The sequence below is a fragment of the Chelonoidis abingdonii genome, chromosome 24 (assembly GCF_003597395.2).
Source record: "Chelonoidis abingdonii isolate Lonesome George chromosome 24, CheloAbing_2.0, whole genome shotgun sequence".
Taxonomy (NCBI): Eukaryota; Metazoa; Chordata; order Testudines; family Testudinidae; genus Chelonoidis; species Chelonoidis abingdonii.
The window spans coordinates 25,636,544-25,651,755 of record NC_133792.1 but is presented as its reverse complement, the minus strand read 5'-3'; the positions used below and the strand labels follow the sequence as shown (position 1 = coordinate 25,651,755).

At 42.5% G+C, this 15,212-nt stretch overlaps 1 protein-coding gene and 1 long non-coding RNA gene across 2 annotated transcripts in view; both read right to left on the bottom strand.

The window, feature by feature from the left end:
* Window positions 1-15,212, bottom strand: part of LOC142045894 (uncharacterized) — a 503,229-nt gene that overhangs the window by 331,851 nt on the left and 156,166 nt on the right. The window lies entirely within an intron of this gene.
* The window catches only part of LMX1B (LIM homeobox transcription factor 1 beta), a 130,418-nt gene that overhangs the window by 5,791 nt on the left and 109,415 nt on the right, over window positions 1-15,212 (bottom strand). Inside the window, exons 2-5 of the mRNA XM_032769261.2 lie at window positions 8,885-9,117; window positions 1,833-2,011; window positions 1,094-1,171; window positions 555-621 (exon numbers count right to left, since the gene is read on the bottom strand). Coding sequence (XP_032625152.2) covers window positions 555-621; window positions 1,094-1,171; window positions 1,833-2,011; window positions 8,885-9,117 — 557 coding nt within the window. The remainder of the gene's footprint in view (window positions 1-554; window positions 622-1,093; window positions 1,172-1,832; window positions 2,012-8,884; window positions 9,118-15,212) is intronic.

Sequence of the window (15,212 nt, the reverse complement as noted above, 5' to 3'; positions counted from 1 at the left end):
GGGGGCAGGGCTGGGATGGGGCAGGGGCAGGGGGCCGGGGGAAGAGGTGGGGCAGGGGCTGGAGCAGCACGCATCTGCGCAGGGCATCAGGCAATATAGTGCCCCAAGTTTGCTGTGCCCGACGCAGCTGCGTACTTTGCCTATGGGTAGGGATGGCCCTGCTCCTCACACCTCACAAATGACCTGTGGATCCCTCAGATTTGGAGTGGCTGTGGCATCCTTTTCTGTGGCAGGGGAAAACTGGTTTGAGGGATCCACAGATGGGGACACCCCCAAACCCCTATCCCCCTGCAGGTTTGACCACAGGGAGGGGATGGCAGGGACTTGAGTAGGGACCCAGGGGGTTTGGCCCAATGATAGGACATAGGTGTAACCGGAGGGCCTGGTCTGTGTGAACAGAACCTCTCTCTGTGCGTATAGGTCACTGTGCACAACAGAAAGAGATATCATCTGTATGGATGTACACATGGCTGTATGTTCCCTCCCCCACACGCTACGATAAACCCACAAAGCCCCTTCTCTTCTCCTTGGTTCTATCACAAACATGGCTTTACCTTGGCCTAGTCGCTGAGAATTTTGCTGCTCCTGCTGCTGCTGATGCCTCCGTGCTAGTTTCTTCATCTGAATAAAATAGGAAACACAGGATAATCTCATGGCTTTGAATGGAAAGAGCTGGTTTAGTTACAAAACTGTGCAAATGTCAAACCTATCAATACAGAGTGTGTATATTCCTGTACATCCCATCAGGGGCTCAACTGTCATTCCTGAGCACATACATTTGGGTTTGCAGTTCCACATTTGCATATACAAACTAATTCTTATCTAGCATTGCTTGGACCATTCTGCTCTAGGTGCAGATGTCTGAAAATGGGCCTTCCTACATGAACGCAGTTTGTGCAGCACATGCAGAAATATGCACTTGTGAGGAGCCCACATGTCACAAAATGGTTTTATAAAACCTAATTCCTGCCTGGTTATCTCGGTGACGTAGACCTTTAGTGAAAGGGAAGAGCTGTGCATGGCGGCCATTGCTCCTGGGAGTACTGTACATGTGCTTCAGGCTTTACTTTTGAGATCTGGACAAACAACTTACCTTTGCTCTTTGGTTCTGAAACCAGACCTGGACAACTCGCACACTGAGTCCTGTTTCAGCTGCTAGTGTTTCTCTGACCTACAGGAGGAAATGTTTAAAGAAGAATTAACTTACACCTAAGTAGGTGGGTCAGGAGAGAGATCATGTCATTTTTTAACCTGTGAAATACTGGTTTGTAAATTTGGCTAAGAATAAAATTTTGATATTTTGGTCAATAAACACAATTTGTCACTGCGAACAAAGGCAAATGACAACCCTGAGACATATCACACTTATCCTAAGTGACACATTTTCTATAGATGCAGGTAAATGTAGCTTTTCACAGTGAAGACACACTTCAGACAGCAAAAAAAATCGAGCAGAAACAGCAAAGTATGTTGCCTTTCACAAAGAGGTGATTTTCTGCCAGTTTTACCAGCAATGCAAATAGTTTTTTCCAGTCCTATCTGCTATAAATGACTAAACATCTTGGTTACATTTTGTAAAGCCAGGGCTGGAACAATAACTACAGAATGGGGACCTGCACTCATCTCCTTGGAAAAGTGACTTCTTCAGTTTTGGAGGGGCCACATGCTTGCTGAGACTCTAACAGTAAATGATCAGTTCATGTTTTATGAGCAAATTTTTGAGCAAACAAATATTTCTCTTGTGTAAGGATCTTCCATAGAGTTTGGCATTGTGTCCTGTGGGCTACCAGCAGAAAACCAGATTGTTTGCAGGTCTCTGCTGAAGAGCCTACCTTCCTACATGGCTTTGAAGACACTTCAAAGGATGCTTTGAATGCTCTTCTCTGCTGTGTTGTAAGTATTGTCCTTGGTCGTTTGGGTCTCCTTGGGTCTTTTCCATCATCACTCCCTTTTCCTTGGTTTGCTTGCCCTTTGGTTGGTTTAACATCTCCATCCTCATCATCACTTTTAACTGTCAAGAAATGAAAACTATCAGAACATTCTCTTTGGTTTGCTAAGAGAATAGGACTTTTCAAAGGATATATTCATGGAGTAACAATACATCCCCTTAAGATAATGAACTCAGCTATTATCCTTCATTTGTTTTAAAACTTAAAATTAACCCTAAGTCAGACGATATCATGTTAAACGAGACCTTGTGCATAAATGCCAGGCAAAAATCCAGCAAGCACTTAAGCATGCATGTAACTGTAACTAAAGTCAATGGGACTACTTATGTGAGTGTCCTTAAACATTTGCAGAATCGGGCCCTGTTGATTATTCCATGCTGTACATTATATGACTTTAAAAACTGTGGTTACCTCTAAGGTTGCAAAAGAAAGAAATTTTAAATATAAATGTTATTAAAAATATAAAAGTTCATTTAATCAAATCTATGTAGTGTAAAATTGGTTGTTTATAATATTTTTGCAGCCCCAGAGATAACTTTTAACATATTACTTGTTTCTGCATTTCTGCATATTATGAAAAACCCCAATAATCTCTCTCACTGCACTATACATCTACAAATACATTAGAAGCAAGAGGAAGACCAAGGACAGGATAGACCCCTTACTCAATGAGGGGGGAAAAATAGTAACAGAAAATGTGGAAATGGCAGAGGTGCTTAATGGCTTCTTTGTTTCGGTTTTCACCAAGAAGGTTGGTGGTGATTGGATATTTAACGTAGTAAAAGCCAGTGAAAATGAGGTAGGATCAGATATAGGGAAAGAACAAGTTAGAAATTACTTAGACAAGTTAGATGTCTTCAAGTCACCAGGGCCTGATGAAATGCATCCCAGAATACTCAAGGGGCTGACTGAGGAGATATCTGAGCCATTAGCGATTATCTTTGAAAAGTCATGGAAGATGGGAGAGATTCCAGAAAACTGGAAAAGGGCAAATATATAGTGCCCATCTATAAAAAGGGAAATAAGGACAACTCTTGAAATTACAGACCAGTTAGCTTAACTTCTGTACCCTGAAAGATAATGGAGCAAATAATTAAGCAATCAATCAATTTGCAAACACCTAGAAGATAATAAGGTGATAAGTAACAGTCAGCATGGATTTGTCAAGAACAAATGTGTCAAACCAACCTGATAGCTTTCTTTGACAGGGTAACAAGCCTTGTGGATAGGGGAAGAAGCAGTAGATGTGGTATATCTTGACTTTAGTAAGCTTTTGATACTGTCTTGCATGACCTTCTCATAAACAAACTAGGGAATACAACCTAGATGTAAGGTGGGTGCGTAACTGATTGGAAAACCATTCCCAGAGAGTAGCTATCAGTGGTTCACACAGTTCACAGTCATGCTGGAAGGATGTAATGAGTGGGGTCCCGAAAGGATCAGTTCCGGGTTCGGTTCTGTTCAATATCTTCATCAATGATTTAGATAATGGCATAGAGAGTACACTTATAAAGTTTGCGGATGATACCAAGCTGGGAAGGATTGCAAATGCTTTAGAGGATAGGATTAAAATTCAAAATGATCTGGACAAACTGGAGAAATGGTCTGAAATAAACAGGATGAAATTCGAAAAGGACAAATGCAAAGTACTCCACTTAGGAAAGAACAATCAGTTGCACACATACAAAATGGAAAATGACTGCCTCGGAAGGAGCATTGCGGAAAGGGATCTGGAGGTCCTAGTGGACCACAAGCTAAATATGAGTCAACTGTGTAACGCTGTTGCAAAAAAAGCAAACATCGTTCTGAGATGTATTAGCTGGAGTATTGGAAGCAAGACAAGAGAAGTAATTTTTCCACTCTACTCTGCGCTGATTAGGCCTCAACTGGAGTATTGTGTCCAGTTCTGGGCACCACATGAAGGAGGTGGACAAATTGGAGAAAGTCCAGAGAAGAGCAACAACAATGATTAATGGTCTAGAAAACATGACCTAGGAAGGAAGACTGAAAAAACTGGGTTGGTTTAGTCTGGAAAAGAGAAGACTAAGTCTGGAAAAGAGAAGACTAAGGTGGGGGGAGCGACATGATAACAGTTTTCAAGTACATGATAAAGACTGATAGGGGACATAACAGTTTTCAAGTACATAAAAAGTTGTTACAAGGAGGAGGGACAAATTTGTTTTTCTTAAGCTCTGAGGACAAGACAAGAAGCAATGGGCTTAAATTGCAGCAAGGAAGGTTTAGGTTGGACATTAGGAAAAAGTTCCTAACTGTCAGGGTGGTTAAACACTGGAATAAATTGCCTACTGGGGACTGGACTAGATGACCGCTCAAGGTCGCTTCCAGTCCTATGATTTTATGTGTGGCCTGTGCATGTGCTTCTATGAGTGTGTGTAGGCATGGGTCCATATAAGTATATATTAGACTCTGTGTATGAGCATTTATAGCATAAATATATTTGTAGTGTGTATTAGTGGTTAGTAGTGAGAAATCCCAACTCCCATGCCAAAGGTTTATGAGTAAGTGCATATTTTTGTCCTCATTGAAATAACTTCTGTGTCCACATCAATATCTGTGGCCAAAATTTATCATTCACAGCAGTCAAATAGGTCTATTTTATATGAATTTCACTAGACCATTGATTTTCATTCAGAAAACATTAATATAATATTCTGTAGATCTTTAAAATTAAAAACTATAATTTTGATACGTTCAAATATTGTATTTTGGGAATTAACAAGTTATACTTTTAATTCATTTTAGGAGCTGATTTACATGCACCTACCATGTATTTCAGTTCAAGAGGCGGCTTTTGTATAACGATTAAAGAGCATTTCTGTCATTTCAATAACTATGGCATCATTAACTTTCCAGACTGATGTTTCGATGGGAAGGTTTGTGAAGGTTCATGTTGCTCATTGAACAGTTATTTTTGTGGCCAGTGGATAAATATTTGATTGGAGAAGAAGGTACACTCATCCAGAGCTGTGCGAAATCATGTGCACTCACAGAAGGAATGGGGAGCATTGGGCTTTCACTGTTTTAAACAATGGAAGGAAAAATGTCTTGTGACATTCATTTTGTGGGGATGGAGCGGGCTGGGGCTTGGGGTTCTTTGTCAATGAAAAAATGCTTCACATCTGCTGGAGATGCTACTGTGTGTATCGTGGGGAAGTAAAGCTGAACTCAAACGCACATCATTATGCTTCCCTGATAGCCTCTTGGGCCTTGCTGATTTGATCATGACATACAAGGAGACTCTGGCTGGGGAGGATGTGTGCATCAGTGTCAGAAGTAAATGTCAAATGAAGCCAGCTGACAGCCGGCAACCACTGCCTGTGTGCTGTGATGCTAACATGTAGCATGGGAGAACAGGAGAGACCCATCCACAATGCTGTTGTTTGGCAGAAAGTGGATGACGACAGAAACACGAGTGTACTGAAGACTAGGGACTGATGATTTCAACAGGAATTTGTCTGAGTAAGGCCTGAGTATTCCTGAATGAGTTTCACACAGAGAGACCATCCTATCTGAAAAGCAGTAGGGAACCCACATACACTAGATAAATACATTCTAGTGGCCATATTCGCTAGGAGCCAGAAACCTGCACATTGAGGTTAATGGAGTGAGGAGTCTGAGGGCACTAAATAAAACCCAGCTCTAAAAACGGCTTGAGAGCTGCACATCCTGCTGAGGCAGCCGTGACCTTTGCCTGGCTACATTCCTGGCATGGAAATACAAAATTTTAACAACGTGGAGGATGTGGGTCTCAAAGCAAAGATCAAGGCTAGAAACTGCCCCGAGTTAGACTGAAAATAATATATTTTCCCCATAAAACTGAAGCAAATATCCATGTTGCTTGTACATTTAATGGAATGATAATCACTGTTTTTCTTAGACATTTTCTCTGACTACTAGCAATGATTTGTATGTGTCTCGAGCCTGGAAGCCAGACATGGCACATCAGCACTGCAGGATTTTCAAAGCAGGATGAATAGATAAGGCAAGGAGGAATCCCATGTCTTCTGGACTTGCAAACACTAGTGGGCTTGGATCCTGATCTCTGCTGAGAGCAGAGCTGCAATCGCTTGAGTGGGGATCAAAGCATGACATATTAACTCACTCATCTCACTGTCTGATGCTGCTCCCCTGGCTCAGAATGGAGGGCAGGCAGGGTTGCTCATTCTCTAGAAAATCTTTCCTGGGAATTTGATGGGGAGTAGGCTCCTCCCCACTGTAATTCAAGAGCCAGGGGCCAGGCCAATCAGCTGCTCTCAGAGACATCACAAGGGGACTCTGCATTGAAAGCCACTGGGTTTTTTCTTCCAGAGGACCACTAAAGGGGAAGTAGAAATGGAAGGGGGTCCCCAGTGGCAGCTGTGGGAAGTAGAACAGAGTCTCGTAGTATGGGGGGGGCGAGGTCAAAGGCATGAATATTTCCCAAATATTGGGACACTGAATCACAGTGGGTGCTGGCTGGTGAGTCTTGCCCACATGCTCAGGGTTTAGCTGATCGCCCTTTTCGGGGTCGGGAAGGAATTTTCCTCCAGGGCGGATTGGCAGGGGCCCTGGAGGTTTTTCGCCTTCCTCTGCAGCGTGGGGCATGGGTCGCTTGCTGGTGGATTCCCTGCAGCTTGAGGTCTTCAAATCTCAATTTTGAGGATTTCAATAACTCAGTCATGGGTTCGGGGTTGTTATAAATGTGTATGGGCAGGGTTTTGTGGCCTGCCTTGTGCAGGAGGTCAGACTAGATGATCATATTGGTCCCTTCTGACCTATGAGTCTATGAGTCTATGAATCACAAACATCCACATCGGAGGGCTCAGGCCCGATTTTGTAAAACTATAACATGCTCTCTGCAGATTTGGTTGTTTGTCAGTTACTCATGGCAGGACTCGAGTTTTTAGGGCGTGAGGCCAGGCCCTTGTGTCACCTACCCCGTTTCACTGCTGCTAGTGGAATACCAGAAGCAGAGCTGAGAGAATGGAAATGTCTTTGTAAAAGGTGGGCTAATCAGCCCACCAACAAAATGCTGGGCTTGAGAACAGTTACTTGTGTACCTGGGAAAGAATTACAGGGTGAAGTTCTCTGGCCTATGCAATGCAGGAGCTCAGAACAGGTGATCATCAAGGTCCCTTCTGGCCTTAACATCAACGAACTGATGAGAAGAAACTGAGACACCTGAATCTCTCTTTTTGCAGGGTGGGCACCATCGCTCTGCGGAGCAGGACGGGGTACGGGATCACTTATTTTATTTCAATTCAAGTACTGCTGCTTTAGTAAAAACTGACCTGTGATATTTACCCAGGAGGGTTGGAATAATTCTCAGGAATTTTTTTATAAAAAGTAAGACAAGTAAATGCTGAGTTCCAATCCATCACTTGGCCCTTATCTATATTTTTCCTGTAACTCATGTTTATCTCCTACAACTTTAAAACTGGCAGGAAGTGCAGCTTCTGGAAGTGTCTGCGTGGTGAGTGAGCTGTGTGTGACAGAAGTTACTAAATTAAATGTTATGACTCTAGGTGGCAATATTTGGTGGCAAAATGACTCTAGATGGCAAAATGCCCAGTCTGGATTATTTTTTTTGTATCTTTTACGTTAACCCCTCTGTCCTGCCTTGACCTGCTGCAGGACTTCCTTAGTGTTAGAGCGAACTACTCAGGCAGCACTAGCATAGTGGTTCTCAACCAGGGCTACGCAGAGGTCTTCCAGAGGGCACATCAGCTCATCTAGATATTTGTCAATTTTACAACAGGCTACACAAAAAGCACTAGTGAAGTCAGTACAAACTCAAATTTCATACAGACAATGACTGGTTTATACTGCTCTATGTACTACACGCTGAAATGTAAATACAGTATTTATATTCCAAGCTATTTATTTTATAATTACATGGTAAAAATGAGAACATAAGCAATGGTTCAGGAATAGGGAGCTGTGACACTTTTGTATTTGTATGTCTGATTTTGTGAGCAAGTAGTTTTTAAGTGAGGTGTAAATTGGGGTATGCAAGACAAATCAGAGCCCTGAGAGGGATACTGTCATTTGGAAAGTTTGAGAGCCACTGACCTAGCAGACACAAAGCCACTGCTTTTGCCAGCGCTACACAAATTTCACAACTGGAATGCCATGCTCAGCGTTCAGTTTCCTTCAAGTCTCTGACATTTCAACATTGCTTTTGTGCCTTTTCTTAGCATTCCCACTTGTGACTGGCAGAGAGACACTTATCTCAGAAAACTCAGGGAAATTACATCACTTCTTTACGTCTATTTTGCAAGCCAGCTGTGTGTATTCCTTATGTGGTACTGCATGTATAACACACCCTGTATGTATGTGCATGTACAGCAATTTGTCTATACTCAGGTAGGAAATATGGGTGTATGAAACAACCCCAATCTGTTAGTTAAATGGATGGAAAGACTCCCATTGACAACATTAAGCTTTGAGGCAGGCCCTGGGTAACCAAACCAGACAGGTTTCAGAGTAGCAGCAGTGTTAGCTGTATCCACAAAAACAGGAATACTTGTGGCACCTTAGACTCTAAGGTGACAGATTTATCCAGTCCTGGTTTTATACAACAACATCTTATTTGGATCTCAGCATCTTGTAAATTATTCTTGTCCTCTATTAAGATGGTAGGACAATGAGCAATGGCCTGAAGCTAAGGAAGGAAAGATCTAGACTAGATATTTGGGGATAGCTCTTAATGGGCAGTGCAATAATTCCCAAGGGTAAAGGGGTCAAGGCACCAGTACAATGGAGTCTGAAAGAAAGGGCACCTATGGGTGGTCTCCAAAATCAGATTGAATGACTGGCCCCTGTGACCGCTTCTTCCACTGCCTGTGAGACTATGGATCAGGATGGCTCTGACTTTTCCATCCCACTTTGCCCGTTCAAAACCATCAATTGGAACAGGTGCAAGAAGAGCTCACCTGAGTCTGAGTCATCGGGGCTCACTGAGCTCAGCAAGTCTTTTTCTTTTTCATAGTCACTTTTGCAGAGCAATTGTCCTTCCTTCAGAACAAATTCATCTCCTTTCCTCAGCTGTCGTTCACAGACACAGCAACTGAAGCAGCTTAAGTGGTAAACACATTCCAGGGCTCTCATCACAAATTCTGTTGGGGCGATCTTTTCCATGCAGCCGCTGCACTTAGCAGCAAATAGCCTGTGAGAAGGAAAGAGAGGAAGGGGAAATGTCAGAACATGTACCATATTTATTTCAACATGAAAAACAGGTTCAGATTTTAATTGAACTGCAGATCAGCCTGCCACATGGCTTAGCACATTAGCGACCAGTGAACTTTAGTACCTCCAGGGGGACCCAACTTATTTGAATTCTGAACCCTTTGGTCTAGAAGTCTCCTGAGCTTTAGTTTCCTCATGAGAGTTCCAGGGCAACTTTGGTTTGGTCAGGTTGGAAATACCACAAGAGCAGCCTCTGTCTCAATATGTTATTGTTCCTCCATCAGGGGATGAAACCAAGAATTCCAGAGGCACAAGAGAAAAAGGGAACAAACTTACTTAATTTCTCTGAAAGCTCTAAACAAATTCAGTTCAGTGCAACTTTTGAAGAAAGATTTGAGTCAAACCTTAGGCTACCCAAACTGATTTTCTGATACCTAACCCAGTAGTGATTTTGTAACTATACTGTCCTAGTATAATTATTGCTGTGGAGGATAACAAATGACCATAGAAACAAGAAAGGGATCCTTAGTGTGTGGGAGGAGGGGCACTATTGTCTGGGCAAGATATGTGGAAGAACACAAGGGTTCCTTGGGCTGTTGAGTCATTTCCAGACTAACCTGTTTCAGAGGAGGTAGTTTACCTTTTGGAAGGATGTGAAACCCCCTCTGGCTCCTCCAGAGGTACACAGCATATGACCCGCTAAACCATCGCTATAATCAGAGACTCCAGAACACTCACTACAGCTCAAGAAACTCTCAGAACTCCCCCACTCGCAGCAATTGTTCATTTTTGAAGGTGACGCTTGAATCATTTCATTTAGTTTTATTTTAATTCTCTAATGGCAGTTGGGAAGCTCCCCCAGCGAGCTTGCAGGAAAGGCACCATTCCAAATGAAGGTGAGTGATTAATTAATTTCCTGTAGCACACAGTGTGCTTGGTGATCCTAGATTTTAGCATCTTTTCATGGCAATACACCTCTACCCTGATATAACGCTGTCTGCGGGAGCCAAAAAATCTTACCACATTATAGGTGAAACCGCGTTATCTTGAACTTGCTTTGATCTGCCTGAGAGCACAGCCCCGCCCCCCTGGAGCACTGCTTTACCGCGTTATATCCGAATTCGTGTTATAGTGGGTCGCATTATATCGGGGTAGAGGTGTACATAGAAATGCAAGGTAAAGTCTTGTAATATATACATGTTTCCAAGGCAATGAGCAGCACATGGGTATTTGTATAGTAGATATGCTCTGCTCTGCTTACAGGGAAAAGAAAAATATGTCCTGAGGTTTTTTTTCTCTATGTTTTTCAAAATGACCACCTTTCGATTAACAGGCAAATGGACTCCATTTCAGGGTGTATGCCCTATCATGGCTGCTAGATATGTGCCTCATAGGCCTTCATTTTGTCTCAGCTGAGGAAATACAGCAAAATGGCAACTACTAGTTCTTTAGTGAAAAGGTGGGCTGAGCGTACGGACAAGGTGGGAGAGAACGTTAACATGCCTGTATATTGTACATGCCTCCCAAACCAGCCAACAAGCTCCTCGTTGGATACATAATGAACCAAGCCTATCAAATGGAATCTGATGCCCCAGGAGACTCTGGGACACCTCCAGAAAATAAGACCATTTCATTTCCTACATTACATTGGATTTTCCTACCGCTATTTTTGCTGGTAGATGCAAACTATTAACAGAGGGAGAAAATCTGACCATGAATTTGTATTGGTCAACTTAACAAAATTATAAAAAGGTAGCTGGTCAGTCCCTAAAAGGGAAATATTTGGTGCACATGCGTAATAAGGTAACTAAAAGGATTAAAAGTAGGGCTGTCGATTAAACTCAAAAAAATTAATTGTGATTAATTGCACTATTAAACAATAGAATACTAGTTGAAATTTATTAAATATTTTTGGATGTTTTTCTACATTTTAAATATATTGTTTTCAATTACAACACAGAACAAAGTGTACAGTGCTCACTCTATATTATTATTCTTAATTACCAATATTTGCACTATAAAAATGATAATGAAACAAAAGAAATAGCATTTTTCATCTCATACAAGTACTTTAGTGCAATCTCTTTATTGCAAAAGTGTAACTTACAAATGTAGATTTTTTTTGTTACATAACTGCACTCATAGACAAAACAATGTAAAACTTTAGCACCTACAAGTCCACTCAGTCCTACTTCTTGTTCCACCAATTGCTAAGACAAACAAGTCTGTGTACATTTATGGGAGATACTGCTGCCTGCTTCTTAATTACATCACCTGAAAGTGAGAACAGGTGCTCACATGGCACTTTCGTAGGTGGTGTTGCAAGGTATTTATGTGCTAGATATGCTAAACATTCGTATGCCCCTTCATGCTTCGGCTACCATTCCAGAGTACATGCTTCCATCCTGATGATGCTTTTTAAAAAAATAAAGTGTTAATTAAATTTGTGACTGAACTCCTTGGGGGAGAATTGTATGTCTCCTGTTCTGTTTTACCACATTCTGCCATATATTTCATGTTAATAGCAGACTCGGATGATGACTCATCAGATGTTCTTTTTAAGAACACTTTAACAGCCGATTGTACAAAGTGCAAAGAAGATATCAATGTGAGATTTCTAAAGACAGCCACAGCACTTGACTCGAGGTTTAAGAATCTGAAGTGCCTTCCAAAATCTGAGAGGGACGAGGTGTGGAGCATGCTTTCAGAAGTCTTAAAGTAGCATCCAATGCGGAAACTACAGAACCTGAACCACCAAAAGAGAAAATCAACCTTCAGCTGGTGGCATCTGACTCAGATGATGAAAATGAACACGTGTCGGTCCATTCTGGTTTGGATTGTTATTGAGCAGAACCCATCATCAGCATGGATGCATGTCCCCTGGAATGATGGTTGAAGCATGAAGGGATATATGAATCTTTAGCGCATCTGGCACGTAAATATTTTGCAACACCAGCTACAACAGTGCCATGAGAACACCTGTTCTCACTTTCAGGTGACACTGTAAACAAGAAGCGGGCAGCATTATCTCCTGAAAATTGTAACCAAACTTGTTTGTCTGAGCGACTGGCTGAACAAGAAGTAGGACTGAGAGGACTTGCAGGCTCTAAAATTTTACATTACACCTCTACCCCACTATAATGTGGTTGTGGGGAGCCAAAAGTCCCTACTGTGTTACAGCTGAAACCCCGTTATATTGGGGGTAGAGGCGGCAGGGCTCCAGAGGTGATTTAAAGAGCTCTGGGCTCCAGCCGCTGTGGGGAGCCCCAGCTCCTTTAAATCACCGGTGGAGCCCCACGCTGCCACAGCCCCGGGGTAGGGGCGGTACAGCCCTAGCAGTGATTTAAAGGGCCGGGGGCTCCCCGCAGCAGTTGGAGCCCCAGGCCCTTTAAATCGCCGGCCAAGCCCTGCTGCTGCAGCCCCAGGGTAGCAGCGGCAGGGCTCCAGCAGTGATTTAAAGAGCTCCGGGCTCTGGCTGCTGTGGGGAGCCTGGGCCATTTAAATCACTGTCGAGACCCGCTGCCATAGCCCCGGGGTAGTGGCAGCTGGGCTTCTGCAGGATTTAAAGGGCCCGGGGCTCCCCGCAGCAGCTGGAGCCTCGGACCCTTTAAAGTGCCGCTGAAGCCCCGCTGCTACTGTGCTATCTGCAAACCCGTGTTATATAGGGTCGTGTTATAGCAGGGTAGAGGTGTATTTTATTTTTGAATGCAGGGCTTTCTTGTACATAATTCTACGTTTGTAAGTTCAACTTTCATGATAAAGAGACTGCACTACAGTACTTGTATTAGGTGAATTGAAAAATACAATTTCTTTAGGTTTTTACTGTGCAAATATTTGTAATAAAAATAAATATAAAGTGAGCACTGTACACTTTGTATTCTGTGTTGTAACTGAAATCAATATATTTGAAAATGTATAAAACTTCCAAAAATATTTAAATAAATGGTATTCTATTATTAACAGTGCGATTAATCGTGATTAATCTGCTTAATCGCTTGACAGCCTTAATTAAAAGACTAAACAAGGAGCAAACAGCTGTAACCACTTTAAAAAGTCACTTTTATTTAACTGTTTAAATCTGATTGGCTCGGTTTAATTAAGCTTGTAACTTTTGTCTGAAGAGTTGTTGTGATGAAACAAGCTCAAAAAAGCTGAAGATTAGCAAGTCTGGGTGAAGGCATCTGACTCCTCTCACTGGCATCCGTTCATTCACACCACTGTGACAGTGAACCTGTGTTCGCTTCAGTACAACTCTGTGGATGGATATAAAGAGGCATGGGAGCAGCCCAACAGGTGGGAACAGCCTCTGACAGGCTCTAGATAGAACAGCTTCTCAAGGGGGAAATTGCAGCCTCTGCAGTCTCAACCTTCCTGACTTCATTTGCATTTCAAATCAATGCTGTTGTTTAAAATGATCTTTAAAAGGTACTTTAGACAGTGGCCACACTCCTGTTACTCCAGGGAGGAGGATCCTTAAAAAATCTCCCTGCTGCTGCTGCAACTATGATAATACAGAATGAAACTCCGTGAGACGGCTGTGATGTTAATTAAACATGTTCTGAATTATTGATGCATTCTAACCCTTTCTACGGACAGCTTCAGTATAAATACAAAGGGTCTGGCCCAAGGGATCCCATGAAGGCAGGTCACAACAACTGCACCCAGACAGTCTCTGAGGGGACAGGGACTGGATGGAGACTAGCAGAGGAGCTGGCTACAGCAGACACTGAATCTAGTCAAACCTCTCTGACCCAAACCTCTCCGTGTTGCAGAGCAGTCCCTGAGCTCCCTGTGACAAAAGGCTAAAATGGTAATTCTGGGCTAAGGGGATTCCAGGTGAGAAGTGCTGGACACAAGCAGGAAAAGGGGAAGTGACTGCATGTGCTAAAGGCACAGGGATTGACCCAGTGGGACAGAGACAGGAGCTTTCTTTGCTGACAGGGCTTGAGCTGGTGGCTCTTAGCTGTGCTTTTGCCATTGGAATAGTTGGTATGTAGTTTTGGCCTTTTGTGTTCCAGGCTAGCAGGACTGGTCCATGTTTTGTAAACAAACAAATGACACTAAATAATACCCCAAGTCAGTGCCACTAATTTCTCTCCCAATGGGAAATCGACTCACTAGAAAGACATGGAATCTACCACCACCCAGTGGAGGCAGAAACGATAATGTAACTTGATGTACAAAAAAGCATCTGAGTAAGACACTTAGGCTCCAGAGCTCCTTTGCTGCGTAGTTTGTGAACTGTAAATAAGAACGTGTATAAAATAACCTTCATTCTTTCTAAATGTGTACATGGAAATAATCGAGTTTCCCTTCCCCGCTGTTGTACTTGCACTGCATTGTTCGCCTGACTGCCACCTTCTGTGTTTCCTCGTGAAGTGGTTTGATATTCTTCAGGGTGCAGAGCGCTTTATAATGTAAATGTAAAATAGTCAGTGTTATTTACAGGTAACTTGCTGTACCCAGAGAGGCAGTGTTTCTGTAGTAACATTATCACTGGTGGTCTTTTCAGTGTAATGAGTCACAGACAGATTAATATAATACTAATTCATTCAATTTACCAATTACATTAGATTTGTATTTCTGTTTCACATTACTGTGTGGACGTCACACCTTCCCTTACATTTACCCTTGGAAATATAAAAATGCCATCACCCACGCTCAGGCAGTCTCAACCTGTGGGGCGTGTATAGCAATCTATACACACAAACTGCAGTGAATCGCATTTAATTCTGGGATTATTAAAATTTCATTAAGTTTATCTGATACAGTGCTTATAGGTTTCTCAACTCCCAGAGAGTAACCCAGGGTTATGTACGTATTCTGCACAAGGCAGTCTCACAACAGGAAACTAATCTTGACAAATGACCAGACTTTGATATCTCTGATCTAAAACACTGCTCATTAGGCTGCTCATTTTATAAATGAATGGCAATAAAGCTGTTGAGAAGCCTAGGATAGCAGGAATACTTTACAGATCACCCTATACAGTTTTCAATCAAAGCAATAAATGTGAAGAGCGACATGTGGATGTTCTGAAGTGAGACAAAGACTATGCCCCACACTAACCACATT